The sequence below is a fragment of the Clytia hemisphaerica genome, unplaced genomic scaffold (genome assembly GCF_902728285.1).
Source record: "Clytia hemisphaerica strain Z4C2 unplaced genomic scaffold, Clytia hemisphaerica genome assembly, whole genome shotgun sequence".
Lineage (NCBI taxonomy): Eukaryota > Metazoa > Cnidaria > Hydrozoa > Leptothecata > Clytiidae > Clytia > Clytia hemisphaerica.
Genome location: NW_027103621.1, coordinates 1,494,293 through 1,520,888, shown reverse-complemented (window position 1 = coordinate 1,520,888; position 26,596 = coordinate 1,494,293). Strand labels below are relative to the sequence as shown.

Below are 26,596 nucleotides of genomic sequence, written 5' to 3'. Positions count from 1 at the left end.
TTCATAATAAGGGGGATAAAAAAAGATTTTACAGACCGGAATTTTTTTCATCTTCCTTAAGCAAAGCTTCCGTTTTCTCCGGTCTGTACTTTTAAAATCTAGCATTTGCCGCGAGATCATTTGGTGCTAAACATTAGAACAAACCTAATTCGTCGGCATACGTCTTAAAACTGGGACGTACCAAGATCAAAATGGATTTTCATATCGTTTGCTAAGTTTCTTCTCATAAAAATTTCCAAATCAGTCGGGGTCCGGTAAATTGGAAAACGTCTACTGGACCAAGTTAATATATCCTACTGACATATAAGACAAGAAGAAAACGTCCGCTGTGATACAATTTTACTAAATTCTTCACAATATTCTACACAGCAATCCTTTTATTGACTCAAGCAGTACTGATATTTATATACTATAGTAAGTTGGTGAATGATTTGTTTTATTTGTTGATGTTTTAAGAGAGGTTAGTTTAGAGTCCTCTGCTAATTGCTGACGACCCTGCGCGCTGGTAGGTGATAACTACTATCCGTATATCTAACACTCCTTCTACTCCTTTTCCTTTCCTATCTTTCTTCTGTATCTTTGCTTCTACTGACTGTTTGAGACTTAGTTTCTCATTTCTGACTAAGTTTTGATACCTGTCAATCATTTTTCGACCAATCAAATCATCGCACCGGGTCGGATTCGAACCACCACTAAAGAAAGACCTTCGGATTAGGAAGCCAACACGCTATCCGTTGAGCCACACTCGCACAGCAGAAGACTAAATTTGGAAATACTTATAGAATGACAAAAAAGACGGGGGTAATGTTATTATAATATGGGTAAAAGTACCCCTTTTTTAACCTGACTGAAATTCGAGCCGTTACTAGCAACCCTGCGGGGCCCAAGGCGCCGAGTATGCACCCAGCACAGTGACAAGCCGTTACTAGCAACCCTGACCCTACCTAACTGTTAATGACCCAATACCCCCTGAAAACGAAATTACGGATAGGAAAAAAAATCGTGTTAGATCTACGGATAGTATATATCACTTTCCCTGCGCGCTCTGTTCTGAGAAACTGGAGAAAAGAAAAATTATTTCTGAGGCTAGAAAAAATTAAAAAATGCACTTCGTCCAACGGGGGTAACAAAAATTTTCTAGAATGGCCTATTATTTTTGAAAAGCATGACGACATGTGTCAGGTGTCCAGAAGTTTGAAAAATCTAACCGACAAAAGATTTTCAGTGCGGCTGAGGGATACTTTTTGGCACCGGACAAAACACTAGACTGTCCGGTACGTCGACAGGGTCGTGCTTCCTGCTGCTCCTAGCCTTAGGGACAGGCAGTCTTGACTTTTGAGGGTGATTTTGCGCAAAATTGTTCCGAAATGAAAAATGGCACGGTTTTCCAAATGTATTGAGCTGATTTGTGAGATAAGTAAACTTTTTTTGGAATAAAAATAGTGCAATGGGGTTGTTTTGCTGGAACAAGCAAAAAAAATTCCAGGTGTGGGATTACCTTACATTAGGGAGATCAAAAGTCACGATCTTTTGCTGCATGCGCAAAAAGAAAAAAAAAGAAAAAAAGAGATTTCCAGACAGTGTCCAATCAGTGAGGCTAGAACTTCGATTTTTGAGGATTACGATTTTACCAGTTTTTTTGCGTTTTTTGCCTCGCTAACCCAAATCTCGCAACCTCTTTACAGCCTAGACTAATGTTAATTTTTCTTTCAGAAAAAAGACTATAATTTGTTTACCTTTATTCCTGCAGCTTCCCAACATCCAAGCTCTCAAACATCACAAGCCGAATGAAATTACTTTCGATTTCCCGTAGAAATTATGCGATGAAAAATGCGATGAAAAATCCGGGGGTCGAAGAATGAAGACTTTTTATTTCCGAACAAGTTATCTTTGCTTATAACGAAATATTACTTAAAATATAATGTTTGATTACAAAAATACTTTACACACTCTATTTAAAGTTTGAAAAAGTCGATTCTACTATTCTACTTAGCTCTTTGTTTTCATGTCTAACCCCCGTCTCAAAAGAAGTCCCAGAATCCCGAGATTTTTGCAGTCGGGCGTTCAAAACAAAGGCGTTTTTATTTTTCCGCCCACTTACGAATTTTTCTTTATAATAGGCATTTAAAATATCAAATTTAAAAATAATAGTATAAAACCTTATTTTCTACCGTATAGTATTTCTTCTAAAACGAAAAAACAAAATACACTAGAAAAATAAAGAATTTACGAGTGTTATGAAGCCACCCAAAATGAACTTTCATTCGTCCGCGTCATCGAATTGTTGTATACGTCACGATCAATTGTCAACCATTGTCCAATCCCGTAAGCGATTGAAGTGCCGTCAGTAATAATCTGAGAAGAGAACAATACTAACATTATGACATCACACAAATAAATTACGCTGGGAAAGTCCGCGAGGACAACACGCAGTCTTAACTTTTTTCCCTCGTAAGTTTGGGGGGAAAACAAAAGTACTCTATATTTTACGTATGGGGAAGTGTAAGAAAGATTTACAAAATAGAAAACTTTCGTTTTGGGGTAAAGAATCAGTATTGTGAATTTAAGCGAGTTTCTATTTTGCAATTTTTCTACAGAGCCAATTAAAGATTTTTTCTATTGTTCTTGCTCGATTGCCTCTAACGATAAGTTCCGTAGTTATGAGGTTATCGAGACAAAATGTGACGAATTTGCGCGGAAACGAAATTTAACATTAGTCTAGGCTGCTTTACCTTAAGGAAGATCAAAATTAGAGTTTTTCAGCGTTCCAAAAAAACGCAAAGCGGAAATTTTTTCATCTTCACAGGATCAATTCTCAACAACAAAATACATATTTTGGTCTTTGGGTTTGTATCTGACGTTTTTCCTTCAAAGAATATCAATCACTTTCCTTTTCACCTTTTCACCTTGAGCGCTTGCTATTTAGTTTCTGCCCTATTTTGCGCCCACGATAGAATGGTCCAAACACGGGGGTATTTCAAATGATAAACTATGTCGTTCTGTAAGTGTCTATTTCCTGAGAGATACAGATAGTATATTGAATATTACTAGGTCAGCGTGTTTCAAACACACTGTTGGCGATCGCTTATTTCCGACAAAATCATCGGAGAAAGAACCTGGTGGTAGTGTTCACTAAGAAATTAATTTTCACTTTGTCCATTTTTTCGTTTAGTCGTAGAAGGGCAAGGTTGATGGCTTATTACCTTACACCCTGCGATGCGGATCTATCTCTGGTAAATTATGGCAAGATTAGAGCAGCTAGACTAAATTATAAAGTCGAGTAAAATGGTCGAGTGAACCTTACCTCTTTAAAAACTTCTTTATCGTTGTTTTGTTTCAAAGGCCGTGCAATTTCAATTCAGGACACTTATTTTACTATCCAAATCGTTGTAGTAAAAAACAAAGTGTTTACACATGCGTTTTAAAACAGCTGTGAAATTATTGTCTCGCTTAAAGTAAATCAATTCTAAGCATAATGTGGCATAATGAACATGGATAAATGAGACGAACATTGAAATGATAGGGGAATGACGTCATAAACCATACAAAAGTGATGAATACAATAGACTACTTAAGGCTGTTATACATTTTATTTGATCTGCAACTTTTGCCATTATTAGTCAGTACATAACACATATGATTAAAGCAAAAGTAAAGCGTAGACCCTAGAGAAAAAAGTTACACTTTGAGGAAGGGGATGGGATATAGCCTGAAAAAATTTTAAAATCTCTCCTATTCAGACAAAATGTAAGGAAACTAATGATTTTATAAAGATAAGCGAGTCAAACATTTACTTTCGATTTCAAAAACGAGATTTGACTTGTATATCTACACTGTTAAAATCGCCCTCAGGCGATCGATTAACTTATTTATTTAAGTATTTTTGATCGCAAATTTAAATATATGGTTAAATAAAAAACAAACAATAACAGTTCTGTTTATTCCTCAAACCCCCGGGAAAAGTTTTTTTGCCGACTTAGCTATTTTACAAATCTCGGAAATGAGCTCCCATAGGAATTCCGATGCCTAACGATGGGTTAATTAATTTCGGGACGGCTTCTTCGATCGCTTTCGATTACATTCAATTGGTTCGATTGCAATTTTTGTTTGAAGTTGTTCAATTGACACCGTCTGGAGATTTTTTCTTTTCCTTTCCTCATATCTTTACCATAATCCACTCCAAATGGTTCTTTCTTTTTTTAAATCAGTATAAAATTTATCAGAGAACACAATAAAAAATAATCAAGTTGACTGCTCTTCTACAACTAAAGTTATCACATTTCCTCTGACCTGAGGTAAAAAATGTAAACAAAAAAGATGACGGCACCGAAAAAAGTTCCAACAGGTTGTCTTCAAACGGTCATCGCGTTTGAAGTGAGCGCGTTTGAAGTGATTGTTCTTTCAGGCCTATTTTTTTGGAGAAGATGTGCAAAGAAATAAGCTTTCTTTTGATACCTGTGGGTCCACAGGCCCTGACGTAGATCATTACCATATTTTAAACTTTAAGTGAAAATTTTGATGAAGGTTAAGAGTTTTTTTTTTTTTTTAATGATTCATGATTTCAAGCACTAGCTTTTCAAAAATAAAGTTTTTTTTCCCCAATTTTAAAGGCTTCACTATCGATTGCAATTCTAAAAGTGCTGGTTGAGAGATTTCCAACCTTGCGCAAGCAAACCGCATGGTTATGCAGGATGATTTCAAGCACTAGCTTTTCAAAAATAAAGTTTGTTTTCCCCAATTTTAAAGGCTTCACTATCGATTGCAATTCTAAAAGTGCTGGTTGAGAGATATCCAACCTTGCGCAAGCAAACCGCATGGTTATGACGTAATCTTTGTAGGCTATTTTTTCGTGCCATTTTGAGTCTTTTTGGTGCGCTCTGGATATGTGATTTAGCTTTGGATGGTAAGGGCGCGTTTTTACCAAAATAGCAAGATTTTCACTATCCATTTTTCTTATATTATCTTTTGAAATACTGAACTGAACTGATCCCTCATTGTTTTTCTTGTGCTCAAGGGCTATCAGATGAGCCTAGTTTAATTTTTCTTTATGATGTTTGAAAATTTGACTGACCTCCCTACCTACATGGGAATTTTTTTGGATTGCGCTCAAAATTTGTCCCGTACCGTAAAGTTGGGTAACTTGCATCATAGTAAAGGCCACTATGACGTCCCGTGTGCAGCAGCTTGTGCAAAGAGATCTTATGATTGAATATTATTCCTTGAATGTAGACGATCAAAATTTGAGAGGTTGAGCTGGGATGACCACCCGTTGCCATGTAAACTGACGTCATTGGTTACTATGGCAACCAAGAAAAAAAGTCGTCAAAATTGAAGTTTTTTGTTCCATTTGAAAGAGCATGAAAAACTGATAAAGAAAAAGGTCACAACCTATATCTGAAAATGAATATATCAGGAGATATTAAGGAAATAAGGCAAAATGACGTCATAAAACAATGACGTCATCGAAAATGAAAATTTGCCAAAATTCGACAATTTTTGGTTTTTTGGAAAGAGGACTCTCCAGTGAACATAAAATATTATTACGAAAACGTTTGAAAATTTGTCAAAAAAAGTCTATTGGCCAAAATTGACATTTTCAATTTTTGCCTGTCGAAGGTAGGAACTTGGGGTACGCGCAGCCCAGCACATTACAGGCAAAATTTAAAAATATCAATTTTGGCTAATAGACTTCTTAAAAAGGATTTTCAGACTTTTTCGTAATAATATTTTATGTTCACTGTAAGGTATTCTTTCCAAAAAACCAAAACTTTTTTTTCGATGACGTCATCATTTTATGACGTCATTTTGCGTTATTTCCTTAATATCTCCTGATATATTCATTTTCAGATGTAGGTTATGACCTTTTTCTTTATCAGTTTTTCATGCTCTTTCGAATGGAACAAAAATTCTTCAATTTTGACAACTTTTCATTTTGGTTGCCATAGTAACCAATGACGTCAGTTTCCATGGCAACAGGTGGTCACACCCGGTCCCACCTCTCAAATTTTGATATTCTACATTCAAGGAACAGTTATCAATCATAAAATCTCTTTGTACAAGCTGCTGCACACGGGAAGCTTTTTCACGACATAGTGGCCCCTACTATCAGTGGAGGCAAACATGCATAGCCCTTAAATAAATGACCTGTCTGGTCATTAAAATACAAAGTTAAATCAAAACAAAAATGGTAGAGTAGAGCTGCGAGCGGAACTGCATAGTTCATTTGTTTTGAAATTTTGTTGCTTTGATTGGTCAGTCATTTGATGGATATGCATGTTTCATATAATTCTCAAAACCTTCGAAAAACTACCAAAATTTTGAAAATTTGGCAGTCTGTAAAGCAACAAAAGTAAAAAATGTACTATCAAAATCAATTTTATTTTTATTTCGATTTTTGGAATTTCAGGGTTGGTTGGGCCCGTAAAACAACTAATCAAATTGGTCTTGCCTTAGATGTATGAATCTTTTTCTATTGGTGATTCTGACCTTCCTATTTTTCCTATCTCTAAAGAAGGGTGTCAGAATTACCTGAGGGATGTTGAGATTCGACCAACTTACAGTAACAGGTACATCCCTGGACGCCACTGTACATTGTGTGATGTTTAAATAATAATCTTGACCAAATTTTCACTAGTTTAGCCATAATCATAATTTGAAATATGTGTCATCACAAGCGATTTGAAGTACAAATAAAACGGAGCGTTCTTGAGACGTTCCTGAACGTTCCATAGCGTTCCTAGAACGTTCCAGAACGTCCTCGATGGTTCTAAAATTTGCGTCCAAAGGTTAATATTGACTCAATAAGAACGTTATTGAACGTTTGAGAACGTTCGAGAACGTTATGGAACGTTCAGGAACGCTTCCGAACATTTTAAGACATCCTTAAACTTGTAAATAAAAGGGAATGACCAGGAATGTTTAAGAACGTTCTCTAGCGTTCTTAGAACGTTCCTAAAAGTTCAAGAACGTTCCATATTCTCAACTTCAGTTGAGTTAGAATCTGAGAATGTGTGTGTGTGTGTCTGTCTGTGTGTCTGTGTGTGTGTATGTCCCAAAACTTTGGGGCAGCCTGGAGACTTCAAAAATTGTTCGATTTGGCTGAAATTTGGCACACTTGTTCCTTGGGTGAATATCTGGGGGTGTTTTTTTCATTTTTCAAAATTTTTGATTTTTGGGGCCTGGGGACGAGTTTTCGCCAAAACGAGGCTAAAACTTTGGGGCAGCCTGGAGACTTCAAAAATTGTTCGATTTGGCTGAAATTTTGCACACTTGTTCCTTGGGTGAATATCTGGGGGTGCTTTTTTCATTTTTCAAAATTTTTGATTTTTGGGGCCTGGGGACGAGTTTTTCGCCAAAACGAGGCTAAAATTTTGGGGCAGCCTGGAGACTTCAAAAATTGTTCGATCTAGCTGAAATTTTGCACACTTGTTCCTTGGGTGAGTATCTGGGGGTGTTTTTTTCATTTTTCAAAAATTTTGATTTTTGGGGCCTGGGGACGAGTTTTTCGCCAAAACGAGGCTAAAATTTTGGGGCAGCCTGGAGACTTCAAAAATTGTTCGATCTGGCTGAAATTTTGCACACTTGTTCCTTGGGTGAATATCTGGGGGTGCTTTTTGCATTTTTCAAAAATTTAGATTTTTGGGGCCTAGGGACGAGTTTTTTGCCAAGACGAGGCTAAAGCTTTGAAGCAGCCTACAGCCCTCCAAAATGGTCGGATTTGGTTGAAATTTGGCACACTTGTTCATTGGGTAAATATCTGGGGGTCTACAATTGGGCCTATGAATCATTTGAAGCCACTGAAGTTGAGCCCAGTGCGTTGCGCACGTTCGACTATCTTTCATTCGTATTTAAAGTTGCTTGTGATGACACATATGACTTAAGAGCAATATGCTTTTGTTTGTCTAAAAGTTTATCTACATGAATTCTTTTATGCGAAGACAGATAAATTTAGCAGAAATTAACAGTTGAATTTCCTATTCATACTTTTCTACTTGTGAGATCGATTATTTTTAGAGACATATTCATTAAAAAATCTATTTCAATAATTCACCCTTTAGAATCAAGACCTGCAAAACATGGAAGTTGATACAAAGCCCCTTTTGGAAAACACACAATCTATTGCACCAACCAACAATGACTCAACCCCAACCCCTCCAGTGAAGAGAAAAAGGCGAAATATGTTTGATGTCAAGCCTGAAGGTAGGTACCATCTATCATTATGGACTGTGTACAACGTCCTGATTTATTAACATGTTATGAACAAGTTTCATACCATAAATGTTGCAAGCAAAATGGATGGTTTTTTTTACAGTTTCAAGATCAAAATTGATCAATCTGAAAAGATTGCTACTTGCTTGAATGGGGAATCTTGATGATGCTTTTTATGCAACAATTTAGAAATGTTATTTTAGAACACCTAGAAAATGATAGACTTTTTTTGTTTGTTTCATTTTAGAGTGAGGTAAATCAACGTGGCATTCTAAATTACATGATGCTTTCTCATCTGGCTATTAAAATTGTTCCCTGTTCTCTCATAGACCTCCATAGATTACTGCTTTAAATGTTCTCTTCTGGCGGTTTTTCATTCTTTTGTCCTGGATTTCAACCCTAAATGTTATAATAAATTTTATTACACAATCTAAATTTGACTTTTGAAATAGCAATGACTTGAAAAATATTAATACTCATTTACCCCCAGCTGCCATTATAGCATTGTTTAATCATGTATTGTTCTTTTTTCTTGTTTCTTTTCAATATTTTTGTTCTTGAAGTTTCCGATCCTTCAAGGATGTTTATCCGAATTGCATTAAAAAGGTGTGCTTTGGTTTATGGCATATTACTGGATATGATTTGAGTTATTGTAAGGAAGTTTTAAGTGTCTCATTAGTGAAAAATTAAAATATCAAAACATGAAAGACGTAAAAGTTAATGAATTAGCATTGTCATCTAGGAAATTAAATCCCTGCAAAAGCTCAAAAGCTTAAAATTTGGATGGAATGTGGATAAGCTCAGAGGCAAGATTTAATCCCTGCAAAATTTAATCCAATTAAAGTAGTTACAATCTTGAAGTTAACAAGTAACTTTTATGAAAGGCAAGGGGTCATAGTTATTAAAGTACAGTCAAAGAACACTTTTCTATTTCATTTTTTCTATATTTCAGAATTGGGAATGGAAGCACCTAAACCAGTAAACTCGGTAGTACCGTTAACAACCAACCAGCCTAAGGATGATGGAAAAGGAGATCTCCTCTTGGGTATTGGCGGAGGCGGTCTCCAAGCACGGTTTTCGGAAGCCAAGAAAGCTCTTCCCAAAATCTTACGTGAGCAAGAAGAAAAACTTGCTTTAGCTAAACGGTTCGCTATGGAGCAGTCTGTGCAACACGTTCTCTCAAAACAGAAGATAGTTGCTGCTGCAGATCTTAATACTGTGCAAAGTACAGCACAGAGAACTAGAGCTCTTGCTTTAATGTGCAGGTGAGCCACATTCTTCATTTATCATGTCTTTTACTATCTGGTCATTCCTGCCTTTAAGAGTTATGAACGGTTGTAAAACAACCATTTTTATGAAAGATTTTCTGGTACCTTTCTAGAATTTAGCCTGACACTCTTCATTATTTAAAGTAATTCTGCTCTTAGTCTGGTATTTTTTACAAAATAAAAGATTCTGAGAAGTTACCGAGATTCTAGTCGTATTTAGCACTGAGATTGACAATTTTCTTGATATTTAGATTTATTCAACAACCAGAAGTTACTATAACTAAATTTTACTGTATCTCGCTTAACTTAACTATTAACTTTTCACAGGATTTATATCGGAAGCATCAATTTCGAATTGAATGAAGAATCGATAAGAGCTTCTTTCATACCTTTTGGACCAATCAAAATGATTGATCTCTCATGGGATGCTGCGACTGGAAGACATAAGGTGAATAATATTTTCTTTGAATCCTTGTTGATCTGACCAACGTGTCACCAAATATGCTGAGGTTTGATATTTTTTTACGTATTCTTTTAGTTTTAGTTTGTTTTTTTTTCAACAAGCTATGACCAACTAACAACTTCAGAAAAAATAAAACGAAAGCAAGTCCGAAAAGAGACTACTGGTTCCATGATGCTCTATATCTTATGCCCAAAGGGTGTAATTAGTTTAGTACAAGGTGTAGCTACAAAGTTGTTCTTTCTTCTTTCAGACTTGCATTTATTTTATTTGTTTACAATATTTTAGAATACCTTAAAGGAAGAAATTTTGGCAGAAAGAAAATATGACAGATTTGGCGGATTTATCCAAAATCTGCAAAATTAAGTTCCTGCCAAAATTTATTTTTTCCTCCACCCATCAAATTAAATTCCCGCCAAATTTAATTTATTTCGCGCGTTCTCCAAATTTGTGCTTTTTCAAGCCCAAAAACAGGTTTTCGCTTATTTAATAACGCTTTTGGCCAAAAATATCCTGCAACCGCCAAATTAAATTCTCGTCAAATTTAATTTATCCAGCTATCCGCCAAATTAAATTCCCTCTGAAAAAACTTTTTCGCCCATCCGCCAAATTAAATTCCCGCCAAAATTTCTTCCTTTAAGGTAGAAAATCACAAAACTCTGTTTAACATTCAGTAACATTATATTGTTTCCTAGGGTTTCGCTTTCGTTGAATATGAGCTACCAGAGGCTGCGCAGTTAGCTTTGGAACAAATGAACAATGTCATGATGGGTGGTAGAAATATAAAGGTATTTGTTATCTTGGAATATTTACTCGACGTGTACTCTAGTGAACGTGTCCGGTACTCTGTGTTTCTTCCGCGAATTGACTTATATTTATATAGTTATAATTTTAACAAAAAAACTTCAGATGGAGACAAAAACATGAAATTTGGCATAGATAACCCCTTACAGGGTCCAAACAATTTTAACAGGTGAATGGACAATTTTTCATAGTTGACACGTCTATTTTTCTAGGGATTTTTTTACAGATTTCGATAAAATTGCCACTCAAATAATAATTCCATAAAAACTGAACTTCCTTGATATTATTTTTGGACCTACCTCGGAGGTCCTATAAATTAACCGATGTCCGTTCGTTCGTCCGTCAGTCCCTCCGTCTGTTACCAGCTTTTCTCAGGATTTTTTTCTGATTTTTGGCACAATGATGCAAAATGGCAATGCCCAAAATGTGACGTAGCCCGATTTTCGGAAAAAAGCCGAATGTGCCGGAAAAATCCATAATGGCGCCCTAGAAATTGAGTTTTCATGCTAAATACCAATATTTCAAGCTAAAACTTGGTTTTCTCAGACTAAAATCTCAAAAATAGTTTCAAATGGTGTCCCGAAATCTTTGGGTGTTGAAAGTATTCTGGATATACTCATGGAGAACCAAAATGGTTTGGGTCAGAGGGCGCCATTATGGATTTATAGGACATTTTTGAAAACTCAAGTTTGATTTTTCCTGGAGCTTTCTCTGAAGTGTTTCATTACTGAAAATTTCAAGAGTTTGCCTTAAAAAGTTTAAAAGTTGTGGGTCCTCAAAAATGCTGCTTTCATGCATTTTGCTACCCAGAATAGGAGAAAATCAGCCTTTTTAGCTTGAAATTGAAACATTGAGCGATCTCGCTGGGGTTATTTTGTCTTTTTATGTTGAATATTAGTACAAGACACGACACCATTTAGAAACTATTTTGACCCTTTACTGGGCTTTCATAGTCTTAATGGGCAAAAATGCCATTTTTACTCATTTTTCGCTTTAGTGTGAATCAAAGAGTCCCCGGGGAATGCTGGATTGTTTACCTAGGATGTTAAAAATTGCGCAAAATATCTTACAATAGATTAAATTTTACAATACTACACTTTGAATTTTTTGACTTTGCCATTTGACAATCTACCATACGCGGAACTATTTAAAAATCGCCGGAACAACCTATTTTTGCCGGAAAGACAGTATTTCTTGAATTTCTCGAGCTGTACTTTATATTTATTTATGAAATTTTCTACACTGATGCAAAATGACAATACCTAAAATGTGACGGAGCCTGATTTTCGAAAAACATTTTTTCCGGCCAAAAATGCCGGAAATATGCGTATTAACAATGCCCAAGACAGAGAAGAAGAAAAATTTTCCGGCCGGAAATATACCGGATATCGGCGTTTTGCATATTTTCATTGGACTTTGTTCTAATAATTCTTTGTTTTTTTCACACAAAAACATTATTGATAACAATGCCAACCATCAAGCATGATTCATTTGTCGATAAAACTGATTTTTGCAACCGGAACTTTCTATTTCTTTTTTTCTCTACTCCCCTTCCCTCTCCCCTATCAACAATCAATGATGAAATTAATACGTTATGCACTTTTGCTAAATGCTATGTTTTCTGACTGATTGTTTTCATTTTTCTCTGTATTGCTATCTAACTTTCATCATCAGGTAGGTCCATTCAGCATGTAGCTTGTTTCAAGTAATTTTAACCCAATTTGCTCATTTCCAATGATTAGGTTGGCAGACCAAGCAACGTTCCACAGGCAGCACCATGGATTGACCAAATACTAGAGGAAGCACGTGCCTACGCTCGCATCTATGTTTCCTCTATCCATCCTGACCTCACAGAAGTTGATATCAAAAGGTTTGTGATTTCATTATTATGGAGGGAGAGGGTTGGTTGGCACTCTGGTCCCTTTCATAAACACTTTCGCTTGATTGCTCTACTATACTCCCGCTGATAAATTCGGTCATTTCAAGTGATAAAAGTTGTATTTGAAACCATATTGGAAATAGATTTGCTCAAACTTTTTTCCTAAAGAGGTTATTTGGCTAAGAAGCCTCAGCTTCTCAACTTATGAGATATGAGATTTACCGGTGAATTCATATATACATTTTTAAAATCTTTTTTCAATCCAACTGATGATTGCATAAATGATGCATGAAACCAGTCGAATTGTTCGATAAAAAGTACTGTTTCTATGAAGTAATTCATTTTCATGTATTTTTAGTGTATTCGAAGCATTTGGTATTATCACAGAGTGTACATTGACGCCTGATCAGTTGACGGGAAAACACAAAGGATACGGCTTCATTGAATATTCCACACAACAATCCGCTAATGATGCTATCGTCGCCATGAATCTCTTTGATCTTGGTGGACAATATATTCGTGTCGGAAGGGTAAGTTTTTTGAAGGGTTTGCTGAAAAATATTAGTTTATGGGTAGTTGTTGGCCCAAAATTAATTGATTGTATTTAATCCAGGCGGCTTTTAATATCTTTCTTGAATCAAATACTGCAGTCGTGCAAAATTGACTTGGCAATTATGATTAATTTTGCGAGGGACATAAAATTTCTACAGTCATCTCTATTATTCGAATCTTTCTGTAATTCGAACTAAAATGTTGGCCCCCTCAGCTGGAAAGTGGTTTGAATTACTCTCTGATTCGAATTTCATTTTAATCGAATAAAATTTTTAGCCCCTGAAAGATCGAATTAGAGAGAGTCAACTGTATTTACTTAAATTTCGATTTACTTATTTTCTCAGAGCAGCATCAAGGATGGATATATATATGTTGTCACCATAAACTAATGATTGTCATCCCTTTTTCTTTCAGGCCATCACACCACCGGCGACGACAGGAGAACAGCAACAACAAGGACCACCTCCTTCTGCTGCTATCTTGGCAGCTAACGTCATTTCAGCTACTCTACAAGGTCAAGAGGTTGTCTCTTCACACGGTGGTAAGAAGTTTCATATAACTCTAACTGAATTTAGTTATAAATTCTTAATGTATTTCCGCGCGATGGTGTATATCAAAGTACACAATCTCGTTCCTCTTTAATATCATTGACTTTTCATTTTGAAGTCAATCTATCGTACCCTTCCATAATGGGCACTAGTGCTTTTTGTTGTGCAGTAAACGAATAAAAAATAAGGTTGTCGGTTGTGGTATTGTCTACTGTAGTAATAAATTTGTTCCTTTTTCCTTCAGCGAGTGTACTTCTTCAGAATCCAATCAACCATCAACAAATAGCATCCTCTGCTTCACTACAGCCACAGACGGTTGTTGCTTCCACCGCAGTCCCCACACCACAAGTCGCTCTCACCAACCCCATATCAAACGGTGTGCCTCAAATGACTGCCCAACCTGTAGCATCGATGGCTCAACCGACTCCACCAACGGCCACATCTAACGGTACGGCGCCAAGGAACCAACCGGTACCTGAGGAAAAACTAACGGCCAGCCAGTCTCGAGCTAAGCAGGAACTAATGGACCACAAAGCTGCTGGAGAAGGGAATCTTGAACGTGAGGAAAAGTTGGAGATTTCTGGCAAAGACGCTCGATACATGATGATGCAAAAACTGGCTCGACAATCGGCTGTAAGTATATGGACACTTGTCCGAAAGAGGTTCTTGAGGAGCGCACCAGGAAATGATATCGAATTGTTTTCAGCTAAAATAGTGCAACTCATCTGTGCCTCTTCTACGTTTTTAAGTACTTTAATTTGTCCGATACTGATACTTAAAGGTACTATGTGTATTTATATGAAAATAATTTTTTGATTTTACTTGATTATATATAGTCTGCAGTGATCGTACTTCGGAACATGGTGTCTGTGGAAGAGGTTGATGAAGACCTGGAGGAAGAGATCAATGAAGAATGCAGTCGTTTCGGTGAAGTCAAACGAGTCATCATTTACCAAGAAAAACAAGGTGAAGAAGAAAACGCCGAAGTCATCGTCAAAATATTCGTCGAATTCTCAAAATCCGAAGGTTAGTGACATTTCCTTTGACATTTTTTTTGTACGCCTCTACATTAAACTTGACTGTTTTTTTCGTATTCTAAACTCCTGATTTGATTGAAAGATTTAACATTTTTAAATTGAACTTTATACAAACAATGGGCTAGTCTATATATTTAGGAATCGTTTTAAATTCACACAGCTTTTCCGAAAAGGCTGAACAGAAAGGGCATCCGAAATGCTAAATTTTATGGCCCAATTACTCATGTTCATTAATCATGTTCAAAATCAGGGCCTACAGCTGAGGTGGTCAATCCTAAAGGTTCTTGATCGAAGACTTTGTTTATTCAGTTGTTGCTTTAGGCGTACAAACTTTCGCGAGCAGAAATTTTCGTGAGGGCGAAGCTAAAATAAATAAACGTACATGCTAAAATAAACGTACAGGGAATAATCTACCAATTTTTCAAAAGTAGAGCATCCAGGTCGAAAACGACTGACTTAAGTATAAGTATATCTTTTATAGATCAATGACAAGTACTAAATAAGCAAAACGTTCGAATTTACTCGTGTAACACTTGAAATCTCCCACAATACGTTCGAATGTAATTAACGGCCTTTCAACATATCTTACTTGAACAAAAAATAGCAAATTTTTCAAGTATGAATCGGGCGATATTGGGTGTAAATAAATAAACGTACAGGAGGGAATAAACGCACAGGCGGGAAAATTCTTCAGAATAAATAAACGTATAGTTCCTAATAAGGTGCGTACAGGCGGGAAATTTGACACGAAAAAAATAAACGTACATGTACGTTTAGGCACCCGAGAGTACGCCTAAAGTAATATAAAATCAAAAGTAAGTCGAAAATGTCAAGATTTTGGGGTACTAAAAACGGAGGTTAACACCTTCGAAAAAGAGTAATACTAATTTGACGCTAACATATTTCTTTCCATTTATAGAAGCGGAAGGAGCACAATCAGCGTTGAACGGCCGGTGGTTTGGTGGTCGTTCTATACAGTGTCACGTGTACGATGACGTCAAATATCAAGCACAAGACTACACCGCGTGATTTGGTCTTTTACTTTCATGTCGGTGATTTTCGAAGTACTGTATCACAACATTTCGTTTGTACAACGTGTCAGGAGTCTGGATGGTTGTTTAAGGAGTATGGGAACTCAACAATGAAATCCAATCAACTTTCAAGTCGACAATTCCTTTTTATCACCAGGACCCTTCAGAAAAATGAAAACCAGGCCTATTTTCTTTTTCGAACTTTCATCACGAATTCTGAGATAAAACCATTATTATTTTTGTAAATACTGACTTATAATTTTTATGCGAAAAATTTTTAAAGATAAAAAAAGATTAAACCAATGTTATTGAGGTTTCAAAAATGTTTGCCAAAAATGTATGTAAACTACCATTAAACTTTCTTACACGAGGAAGAAAATCACTTTCGCAAGGAGGTGTATTTGACTTTTTGAAATTATTTTGATTAAATTTATTGTTTTCCTCTGCTTATTGACTTTTGGGGAAGTGTTTTTGAAAGTTCCCAAATTTGCCTTAATTTTGCCGTATTAGCCTCCTTTTCAAAATTTTTCCACCCAGGCCAATTTTATGCCTCCGACTTATCAAGTTTTGAGAACTTTCCCACCCACCTCGCTTATTTCAAACACCCCCCCCCCCCGTTTATTAGGTTCCCGAGAGTAATTCAACTCGATCGTCGTTATTCATTTGAGCATTTTTCAAAGCCAGAGAAATCCCGGAAAAAGTAGTTTAAGGGTGATAAAGACCACCTGCTTGTCAGAATAAAGAAACTTAGTGTAGCTATTGAACAGACCGGCTTTTGGCTCAAACTAGTCCATACATTAAGGGCAAGTTTAGGCTGGATTGGAAATACACATGACAGGTGTCAAAGATTGACCCTGCGTCCAAGTTTAAATGTCAAGTAGAGTTTGCTGATTTATAGAAACAAATACAAGTGAGGTTTGTTTTCAAAATTTGATGGCGTCATCACAAATTTTTGTCAAATAAAGTCCATACTTTACCAAACTTTAACCACACTGTTAGTAAGGAGAAATTTGTTCAGTTATACATTTTTGGAAAGCTAAGGGGTTGGGGAATCAAAATAACATAGGTGCCAATTTTTTTCGGACACTTTGGTGTATTTATCGGACAAATATGACGGTCTCAGGCTAGTTTAGGTATAAACTTATTTCTTTTTTTATGATTTTTGTTTTCGCCAACAAAAATCATAAAAAAAAGAAATAAGTTTATACCTAAACTAGTCATAGCTTTCACTAAATGCCCCCACATAAAGATCATGTCATGCACTTATAAAGCTTTAATGTTTTAATTTTAAAGATCAAAACATTAAAAAATAATCAGGAATAATTGATTGATTTAATTATTGATTGATTGGTTGATTGATTGATTGAGGCATTTGCTTGAAAAAAAAATATATTCCATTAATAAAATACTTGAAGAATTCGCAGCTTGATAATTTAATAAAATTTAAGGAAAAGCTGGAAAAGCTTCTCAAAAATATATTTCAAAAATTATGGTATCATTAGCTTACAGGTTTTCACATCTCCTGTTTTTTTTCTCCTTAGTTTCTTTCTTACAACAATATATATCGTGATTATTATTCACTAAATAGACCTTTTCTGATAATGCCACAGACATCTTAGATTGTAGGCAAAATATATAGTGGTGAATAAATCAACAAGGTAACCAATCAGAAATAGCTTGTTTTTTTCATTGGCTGCTATATTTCAACAATTCTCTATTGCAACTTTGCCTAATAAACAATAGTCAAGAGGATACTGCGTATGAAATTTATCAAAAAGTTCTGCGCCATCTTAAATAGGGTGAAATAGAAACCAATCCTAGTTAAGGCCCGACCTCCACTTGCGTACGCTGTGATTGTACTTCTCAAACAAAATCTATTTTATTGGTCAAAAGAAAAATAAAGGAATGCCATTGTGGTCCATTCAGACGTACAGTCGAGAAAAGTTGAAATGCGCCTAAATTTTTTTTCAAGTGCATAGTACTTTTTCATGATGCAATCTTTTCTCCAAGCAGCGCAGACAGCGCAGCGCAGCCGGGGTTCAGGAAGCTAGACTTTTTGAGTTTATAGCTATATATACTTTCGCTTTATGGTGTTTCTGTATGACTGTCTGTGTACCTAGTCTAACCAGCGTTAAATGCCTTCGGGAAGGTCCATCCTAACTTGGAAAGCCAGAATTGGAGCTATTTTACCAAACCACTGGAGCGTAAGTTATTTAGGCTATCACAACTGCATGAAAAAGTTGAATGTGCGCATGTAAAGTTAAACGAATGTAAACAAACTTTTTGCAGGTTTTTGAAATAGATTTACCACACTGAAAAAAACAGTGAAAAAACTCTAAGTGAGGTAAATCTATTTTGAAAGACCAAAAGAAAAAGTTTGTTTACATTGATTGACATTCAACATTCATTCAACCACTTTTGGATTCAACTTTACATATGCATTCATTCAACTTTTTTGTACTTTGCCGGTATCTTGTTTTACTAAGTTAAGAAGGACTTTCTCGAGTTACGACCATATGATAGTATTTAAAGCTCGAGAAGCTCTATAAACAATAAAGGTAGTCATAAATAAAATAAAAGACAAAGATAAATTAGAGTTTGAACAAAAATATCAATTGAAAACTTTAGCAAATTTCTTTAAAGATTCCGGAAAAAGAATTGAAATCATTGCTGAAGTGAACTTCTGACTAAATTACAGTAGTTAGTATTCAGTTTCAAAGAAAAGAAACAAATTTGACATACAAAACACTTTTTCCAGTCAATGAATCAGCTCATCATCATAACCAGTCTGCCATTTTGTTTGTTTTGATTTGCACAAGTAATATTGTAATTCGTGTTATATCATACACTGTTATGATTTGCATTTATAACACTCGCTTCAGCTTTTCAAAGCTAAATCAAAACTAAAATTGTAATATGTAATAATGGTAATAGCATATAACGTAATATGAAAATATGTATACTACCGTCCCGGAAAAAACCGAACATTTACGGAAGAGACTAACTACGGGGATGCTTAGGCGACAAAACAAACGCAACAAAATTTCGAGATTCCAGTCCAATATCTATGCGTGAAACTATGAGTGCCTCCTCGTCGCTACGCTCCTGCGGGGGCAACTAGTCTCAGGCAAAATCATCGGGTCAAATTTTAATGAAAATTTTTGCTTGAGAAAAGAGAGACCTGTTGTATATTTTTGGAAAGCTCTCAACAAATTAAGATTAGAGATGTACTTCGAGTATAGGTGATTTCTGTACCCAACTCAAGATATTGACCCTTAAAAATAGTGTTTTTCAGCCAGAAACAGCTGCATTTTGTCCACTTTTTGCACTTCAATACACTGCACTTGCTAAGAATTCGCCGGCCTAGAACCTACCATAAGGGAAGAAATTTTCGCGGGAAGAAAATTTCGTGGTTTTCGCGGTTTTTGCCAAAAACCGCAAAATTAAATTCCCGCGAAATTTCTAAAATCGCCAATCCGCGAAATTAAATTCCCGCGAAATTTTACAAATTTGATGAACCGCGAAATTTATCAAAAAAGGTGAACCGCGAAATTTTTCATAATTTTTGATAACATTTCTTTGAAATACGTGTATAGTTTGTGAGTTTTCATAAGATTCACTGTCAAATGTCAGCCTCAGGTTCCTTATAAAGGTGTTTCTTATAAAAAACAACGTATAGTCAAATAAAAAAATCTAATATTTCAGTGATCCGCGAAATTTTTTAATACAGATGAACCGCGAAATTAAATTCCCGCGAATTTTTTCGAAATTGATGAACAGCGAAATTAAATTCCCGCGAAAATTTCTTACCTTAAGGGCTCTGACCATAGTCAGAAAATTGATTTTAGTATCTGAACATAAAAGTTATGTTTTAGATTCTTTAATACTTTTAACAAAGAATTGCCTTTATAAATTGCTTTTTAATCAAACCCCTTAAGAGTAATTAAGAACTTAATTGCAAAAATAGTATGTTGCATCACTTTCTTTTATAAAAAGTGCTAAGTTTTAATGGGTCATTAATCTTTTTGTTTCGAACTTTTTTCAAACTGTCCGCAAAGCATTGAACTATTTTAAATTTTGCGGAAAAGTTTTCTAAAAAGATGTGTCAAAAGTTATGACTGTTTTTTTAAGCAAAATCCAGATGAAAAATTGATGAAAAACCACTATTTTGAAGATTTCGAGACAAAGAAGCATTTACAAAAATTTTCCGCCAAAATTTTTATTGTTCGGTAAAAGATACACCAACTACTGCGAAAAATTTTTCAAAATGTTTTTTTTCCGCCGAAACTAAGCTCTTCAAAGTTGAAATACTCTTTCTCGAAAAAGTCTTCATTTTCTTCTTCATCAAATTTTTTCAATGCAATTTTTGAATTTTCAGATTCAGGAATAGTTTGTCTAACAGAAAATGTATAACATGCCATAGTTTTGTTGGTTACATCAGTCAGAAAACACATTTTAAACACGGCAATTATGAAAAATTCACTATGGTCAGAGCCCTTAAGGTAGAAATCGCCAGTTAATTAAATATTTCCCGTTTTCCAAAAGGGAAATATTTGTTAAAACGGGCTTTCTCCATAATTTCCCGTGTCAAAACGCCTTCCGTACGCCCGGATTGACGCCCGTTTTTAATTTCACAGCGAAAAATGCACCCAGTGAAGTATAAGTAATGTATCATGATTCGAGTCGACTGATAAACTATATATATAATATATGTTACAAGTTCCTTACGGATTCTCAAGCCCGGTTATAATAAAACTATTACATGTTAGTGGCAGACCCGACTGGCAATTGTTATGTAGCAGGTTGAAACATGAGTTTTTGCTAGAAAGATGCAGTTTGTTTTCACCAAGTTAAATCTTTAAAATAAATCAAACTGTGTGGATTTCTTTACTTCCAAACAACCTACCAATAGTTTTGGAACACTCCATAATAAAGGAAGATGGCTGTTCTTGTGGATTGACTTTCTGGTTACCCCATATAAACACGATGTGACATGAAAGTGAAGAGACATGATTTGTTGGTTATTGTTTGATTTCTTGACTTGTATATCTCATGGCAAATGGGATAGCGAATGACTTTTCATGTATTGCTTGGCTCTACATATGATACCTCTAACTTTGAACACCTCCAGAATGTTGAAAAAAGCATTCTATGAGATAAGTTTCGATTGTAATTTTCATGGAAATTTTTAAGCGACAGATCCCGGGGGGGGTACTACCCTTGTCGACCGACGGGGGTGCTCCGCTGAGGTTCGAAAAATGGACCCTACGTGGGACTCGAAATTTGCGAAAAAAGTGACCCTGAATGGGACTGAAATTCCAAAATTTTCGCAAATTTTCTACTTTTTCCCCAAATTTTCCAAAAATAGGCACCCTACGAGGGACTGATTTTTCTATTTTGGGGTTTTTGCGACCCTACCTGGGACTCGTGGAGGTTAAAAAAGGTACCCTGACCAGCGGAGCATCCCCGTAACCCATCTTGCCCTAGTACCCCCCCCCCGGGCGACAGATTTGACGACTTGGCGTCAGTTTTGTTTGGTTGATAAATCTTTAGCTTCACCATGACCGTACGATGATTTTCAATAAACTTTTGTTGTTATACACAGTCACTCTTACACATGATGACTCCAGCCATGATTGGTATCAGACAGTCAGAATGAATGTTGGAAAAAAAACATTTTACGAGAAATTGTTGATAGAAATTATATTGACTTATTTTTACAATTTTGGTGGTGTGGGTTTTGTTGGTTGATAATGTTTACACCGTGGGATCCTGTTACGGTATATTGATTGTTGTTTGTTGGAATACACGTTTTTTTTTTTATTAGAACACCTAAAATTTGGCTGAGCCTGGATGTGCTTATTTTTTTAGCAATTTTCAGCCTAAAATGTTCTTAAATGCGTTCTTAATTTTTCAGACTACTCTAAATCGACAATATGATACAAAATAAAGAGCACTTAAATTTGGCAAAATTTGGACAATATTTGACTCTCGACTTTTGAAGATCCACCCCTAAATTCGGTTAAAACTGCTTAAAAAGAGGAAAAAATTGTAGTTTCTTGTCATTTTTTTCCAAACTGAGGCTGGGCATGTTCTTAAGATGTTCTTAATTTTTCGACGAATTTCAGCCTATATGTTCTTATAAACTAGGTTCTAATAAAAAAAAAACGTGTACACCGTTTAACAGTCTCGCCATCTCCACCGTAGAGGCGGTAGGTAAAAATGCTCACTTTAGTACTGTGGCTGGAAGGTTAGAGAAATGTAAACATTGCCATTTTTTTTCCTTCCTTTAAAGAGAATGTTTTAGATGTTTGAACATGATATTAATGACAATTATATGTATCTCTCCTGAAAATTTCACAAAAATTCATCAAGAGGAAAAGAAGTTATGATTAAAAGGAGTTCTTTACCTACCATTTCTCTGCTGGGTTTTCTTATGAGAACTGGATGTTTACCTACCATTTTTTACGGGGGAGAGTGGAGTTTCTTGTGGTTGCCAAAATCAAAACAATAGAAAATTGTTCATACACGTGCGCAACCGACACCTGTTAAACGGTGTATTGATTACCAAAAAAAATACAAAAAAAAGAGAACCTTTTTTTGATAAATACTTTATTTTTTTCATGAACCGTGTGGATGGTTGACATCTTTCTCTAGTCTAGTCTTGTAAACCAATGCAGTGTCTGTTTTCAATTGAGCCACATTTTTTTCTTTGTTGCTATTAAAGATAGATTTTTACTTTGTCGTACACGTTTTTTTTTTTAAGAAACACACTTTTAAGAAACATGAGGCTCAGAATGCCTAAAAACTAAGAAACATCTAAGAAACATGCTGAGGCTGAAAATGAAAAAATGACATTTTTAATTCGTTTTTTTAAGAACCTTCCAATCAAAACATGAAAAATAGGCTGATTATGTCAAAAAGTTTAGAAACATGTAAGAAACATTTAAGGCTCAAAAGGCTGATTTCTTAAGAAACATTGAGGCTGCTTAAAAGGAACTTAATTTGGCGGATTTCAGTCAAATCCGCCAAATCCGCCAAATTTTCTTTCCGCCAAAATTTCTTCCTTTAAGGTAACATTTAACCAGACTTATTGCCCTCATTATATTCAAATTTGTATTTTTTTTAGGACTGATAAGTACATATTTTCTCGGCTATTTCTCCTTTTCGAATAAACAAACAATAAATCACAATAATAGCTACTTTTTGTTTGGTATTTGTCTGCAATAACACTCGCGGTAAAAAAAATTGTTAACAAATCAGTAGTAAAATTACAAGTTGGATAAACTCAAATAAAATACAACGGAGTTTTTGTGACGAAGCGTGTAGCGTAAAACCCCCAGTGGCTGTTTATTCTGGAGGAAACATTATCTCCGAACCAATGGCATCCGTCGCCCCGACCTTCGGAGGTTAAAGGTCTTCCCCCTTTATGTACAAATTTTTTACTAAAGAAATTATTCCATCTGCAAGTGTTTGACCGTCAAATGTAAGAGATCATAAATTTAAATTATAATAATGGATTTTTACGAGGTATGAGCTTCATAGCTTCAAAATGTTATCAATCTATTTTAATTTTTTGTTTAGGAATACCAAATTCGTCAATTGATAAACACATCCACGATTCCATGTTGGATAAGTTTTCGGTGGTGAATGTTGATAAGATCGTCAATCTCCAATGACCGGCGTTTCGTATTCCTTGGTGGTTGATCGTCTGAGCCATTGATTGACCAATTTGAGTTGCTGGCTTTTCGTCCGGTGGTGGCACTAGGTTCGAATGTACGTGGTGGAATGTGGAAAGGATCATGAAAGGAAAATAATTTTTTATTATGTTTAAGTACGCTTAGTTTGATGAGTGAATGCAGCGCGGATGTTGTAATTCAAACGCCTTATTTAAAACGTTTTCACAGCGCATGCTCCCATTATGACGTAATGATGCGCATGCAAAAGTAATTAGCGTGCGAAAATGCACGAGAATCTGCTTTTCCGCTTTTTTCAATCGCTGGAAACTTCGCTTCTCGGCTATTTCTCCTTTTCGATAAACAAACAATAATCACAAGAATAGCTCCTTTTTGTTTGGTATTTGTCTGCAATAACACGAGAGATAAAAAAGAAAAAATTATGAGTTGAACATGATAGTAGCAAAAAAAAAATAAAAATTTTTAAAGCTAAATTCCCAATGATTGAGAAATTTTGAATCGGATTTCAGTTTTGTCTTTAATATAAATATTTCGACTTGTGTTTGAGGACCATCGACCATGTTTGGAGATAAGCCTATCAGAAACTCCGTTATTTGCGGCTTCTGTAGCACCCCCTGATCGGAGGGAATGTAAACCGTATTTTGCCGATCCGTAATTTTTTGAGAGGTTGGTTTTGAACGATGATAAGGCTGTGGAGTACGATATGGGGAGATGACCATGTGCATTATGACCAGATTTCGTTTTGTAAAGGCGACAAAATAAGTAAGCTTCTGATTTGTATCTCAGCCCGGAAAGTGATAAATATTTACGGAGCCAGTGGATTGGGCAGGATTTGGATTTTGTTCTACTGATAAAACGAGATTACCTTGGCGTTGTTGATCGGTTTTTCGATATGGGGAGAAAAAATTGCGGCGTTGCGCCCTTTTGATCGAAAGTTAAATCTTTGGTCTGAATCCTTAGCATTTCGCTGATTCTGAAAAAACCTGCAAATCCTAATATAACCATTAGGGTAAAACGAATATCCAAAAGATTACTTGATGTGGCGTATGTTTCCGCTAGACTTTTGATAATATCTGATGATAAGGGTTCTCTTTCTGCGTCTTTTCCCTCCAATAGAATTTTTCTCAGCTATTATTCTCTTACCTCCTTCTAGTGCTAATTTAACAAGGGAATGATCGGTCGGAGATTCAAATCCTGAGGTAAGTGCCCCCATCTGATCCTAGAATAGCTGCGGTCAATGTTCCTTCGGTTGCAAGTGAATTCGTAAGATCGTTTAGATATACCGCTACGTAAAAAGGGTCGGCAGGACAACAGTTTACCTCGTCGAATGGACCAGCCCAAGACACCCATTTTTCCCAAGCAGTTTGTTACTTCCTCAAAGTGGATTGGGCGTAACTGATTCTAATAAAACGGGAAGACCTTCGGCTTTTTGTTTCAAACTTTCGTTCCTAATTGTTGCGAGTTTTTCTTTCAAACTTGGGGGGGCATGATCTGTCGAAAAATGAAATAAATAAAAAAAGTTAATTTCGTACCTTTGCACTTTGCCATCTGTAAGACGATGGGCTTCAAGATGGAGAACGAACTCCTCAAATACGTTTGTACAGAGACATTGACGCGAAAGACGTGTTTGCACAGAGGCATTGGCACATAAAACACACCACGTGTAACGTTGATCGTGATGTAATAAATCTTGCAAATGTAACCAAGTTTGTCAACATAAAAAGAATGAAAAATGAGTGTGTTAGATGGGGTAATAGTGAGATATAACTAGGAATTTAATAATACTGAATATTTATTGGGACATATCGATATATAATGCTACAGAATAGAAGCCTGCAATCCGTCAAATACATTTGTTTAGATAATTGAATATAATAAGGGTCGAGTACTAAAACTTTTCACAAAAACTTCGAATTCTTTGCCGTTCGATGTCAGCAATGGCCAGTAGTAAGAAGAAGGCCACAATGGAACAAGTAATATGCCTTTACCTCTACAATTTTTCAGATGCTGAATTGTCTTACCCACGAGGGATATTGGAGGACAAAGCCAGTTGAACTCATTGTTTCCCCAATTACAGGAAAAAGCGTTGACGGCGGATGTTCCTGGACAATACTCACGAGAATTAAAAACAGTTGACTTAGCGTTTTGGTTATCGGAAAATCGATCTATAGTAATTTGTCCATAGTTTTTGATTATGTGATTAAAAGTCTCATTATCGATAGACCAATTATCTGTGTCCATAGATTTGGAAATTAAATCTGCTGTTTTATTCATGTCCCTTGGTATCCAAGTAGGGTAAATTTCGACGTTATGGGATAAGCAGAGGTTGAAAATTTCTATTGCAAGATTTTGTAGGTGTTGTCTTGTTCTACCGACCCGCGCTGATTATTTTACAAATATTATCGTTGTCCGTGAACCCACTCAATTATTTCGTTTTCGAGAAGTTTTAGGAAAGGACATCAAAATATATTTAACTGCAAGAAGTTCACGAAAAGTTGAGCTAGTTTGTATTTCTTGTTAACAAAAATTTTTCTTTTGCTATGATGTTTCCTAACTTTTCTACCACGTAACCTCCATAGCCGGTACCACTTGCATCCGAAAAGATGATCTTCGTAATTTCTGGTTTGGTTTTAATTCTAAAAGCTTTTACGTTTTTTAAATTGGTTTGCCAAAATTGAAGTTCTTGAATAACGTCAAAATTTATTAATCGCCATTTATCCCAAGAGAAACTTGAAGCTATGAATTTGTACATTTGTTTTGTAAGCAAATAGACAAGCGGGCCTATTGCGATTGCCATGGAAATAAGGTTGCCTGCGATTTCTGGAAACTTCTCTTGCTGATAGAAATTCGTTTTCTAATGCTTGTGAAATTATTTCAAAAGTTTTTGAATTTTTGATGGCTGGCACTTCAAAGTTCATATCGACTGTATTTATTTCAAAACCCAACCAAGTTTTGTACGCCCGGTACTAGACTCGACTTTGTAAAGTTAACGGGTCAGCCCTGCAGATTGTAGGTCGTTTAGCACTAGATCTCTCATTGTATCAGGGAATTATAAGAATTATTCCCATTACCATCATCGAGATACATTGCACATTTGATTCCCATCGAGCGC

At 35.7% G+C, this 26,596-nt stretch overlaps 2 protein-coding genes across 4 annotated transcripts in view; one reads left to right on the top strand and one right to left on the bottom strand.

Annotated features, from left to right (window-relative positions):
* LOC136802338 (DNA mismatch repair protein Msh3-like) overlaps positions 1-26,596 on the bottom strand; it is a 214,101-nt gene that overhangs the window by 177,392 nt on the left and 10,113 nt on the right. The gene's annotated exons all lie outside the window — the stretch shown is intronic.
* LOC136802331 (poly(U)-binding-splicing factor PUF60-like) lies at positions 269-16,090 on the top strand. 3 transcript variants are annotated; one of them, XM_067059052.1, is made up of 12 exons: positions 296-414; positions 8,058-8,199; positions 8,456-8,860; positions 9,161-9,473; positions 9,804-9,924; positions 10,632-10,724; positions 12,483-12,610; positions 12,978-13,149; positions 13,586-13,712; positions 13,964-14,352; positions 14,556-14,745; positions 15,676-16,090. In XM_067059052.1, exons 4-12 carry the CDS (start codon positions 9,169-9,171, stop codon positions 15,783-15,785), a joined length of 1,635 nt encoding a protein of 544 aa, XP_066915153.1. In that variant the 5' UTR covers positions 296-414; positions 8,058-8,199; positions 8,456-8,860; positions 9,161-9,168; the 3' UTR covers positions 15,786-16,090. The 3 variants fall into 3 exon arrangements, with proteins under 3 accessions (XP_066915151.1, XP_066915153.1, XP_066915152.1); XM_067059050.1 differs by lacking the exon at positions 8,456-8,860 and having other exon boundaries at positions 269-414; XM_067059051.1 differs by lacking the exons at positions 296-414; positions 8,456-8,860 and adding an exon at positions 6,509-6,566.

What these genes read in the sequence shown, in the direction of transcription:
- LOC136802331 (XM_067059050.1), top strand. Translation starts at nt 8,076, where the DNA reads ATGGAAGTTGATACAAAGCCCCTTTTGGAAAACACACAATCTATTGCA. An exon ending in AACTGGCTCGACAATCGGCT is followed by an intron (nt 14,353 to 14,555) that starts GTAAGTATATGG and finishes GATTATATATAG; the next exon opens with TCTGCAGTGATCGTACTTCG. An exon ending in CGAATTCTCAAAATCCGAAG is followed by an intron (nt 14,746 to 15,675) that starts GTTAGTGACATT and finishes TTCCATTTATAG; the next exon opens with AAGCGGAAGGAGCACAATCA.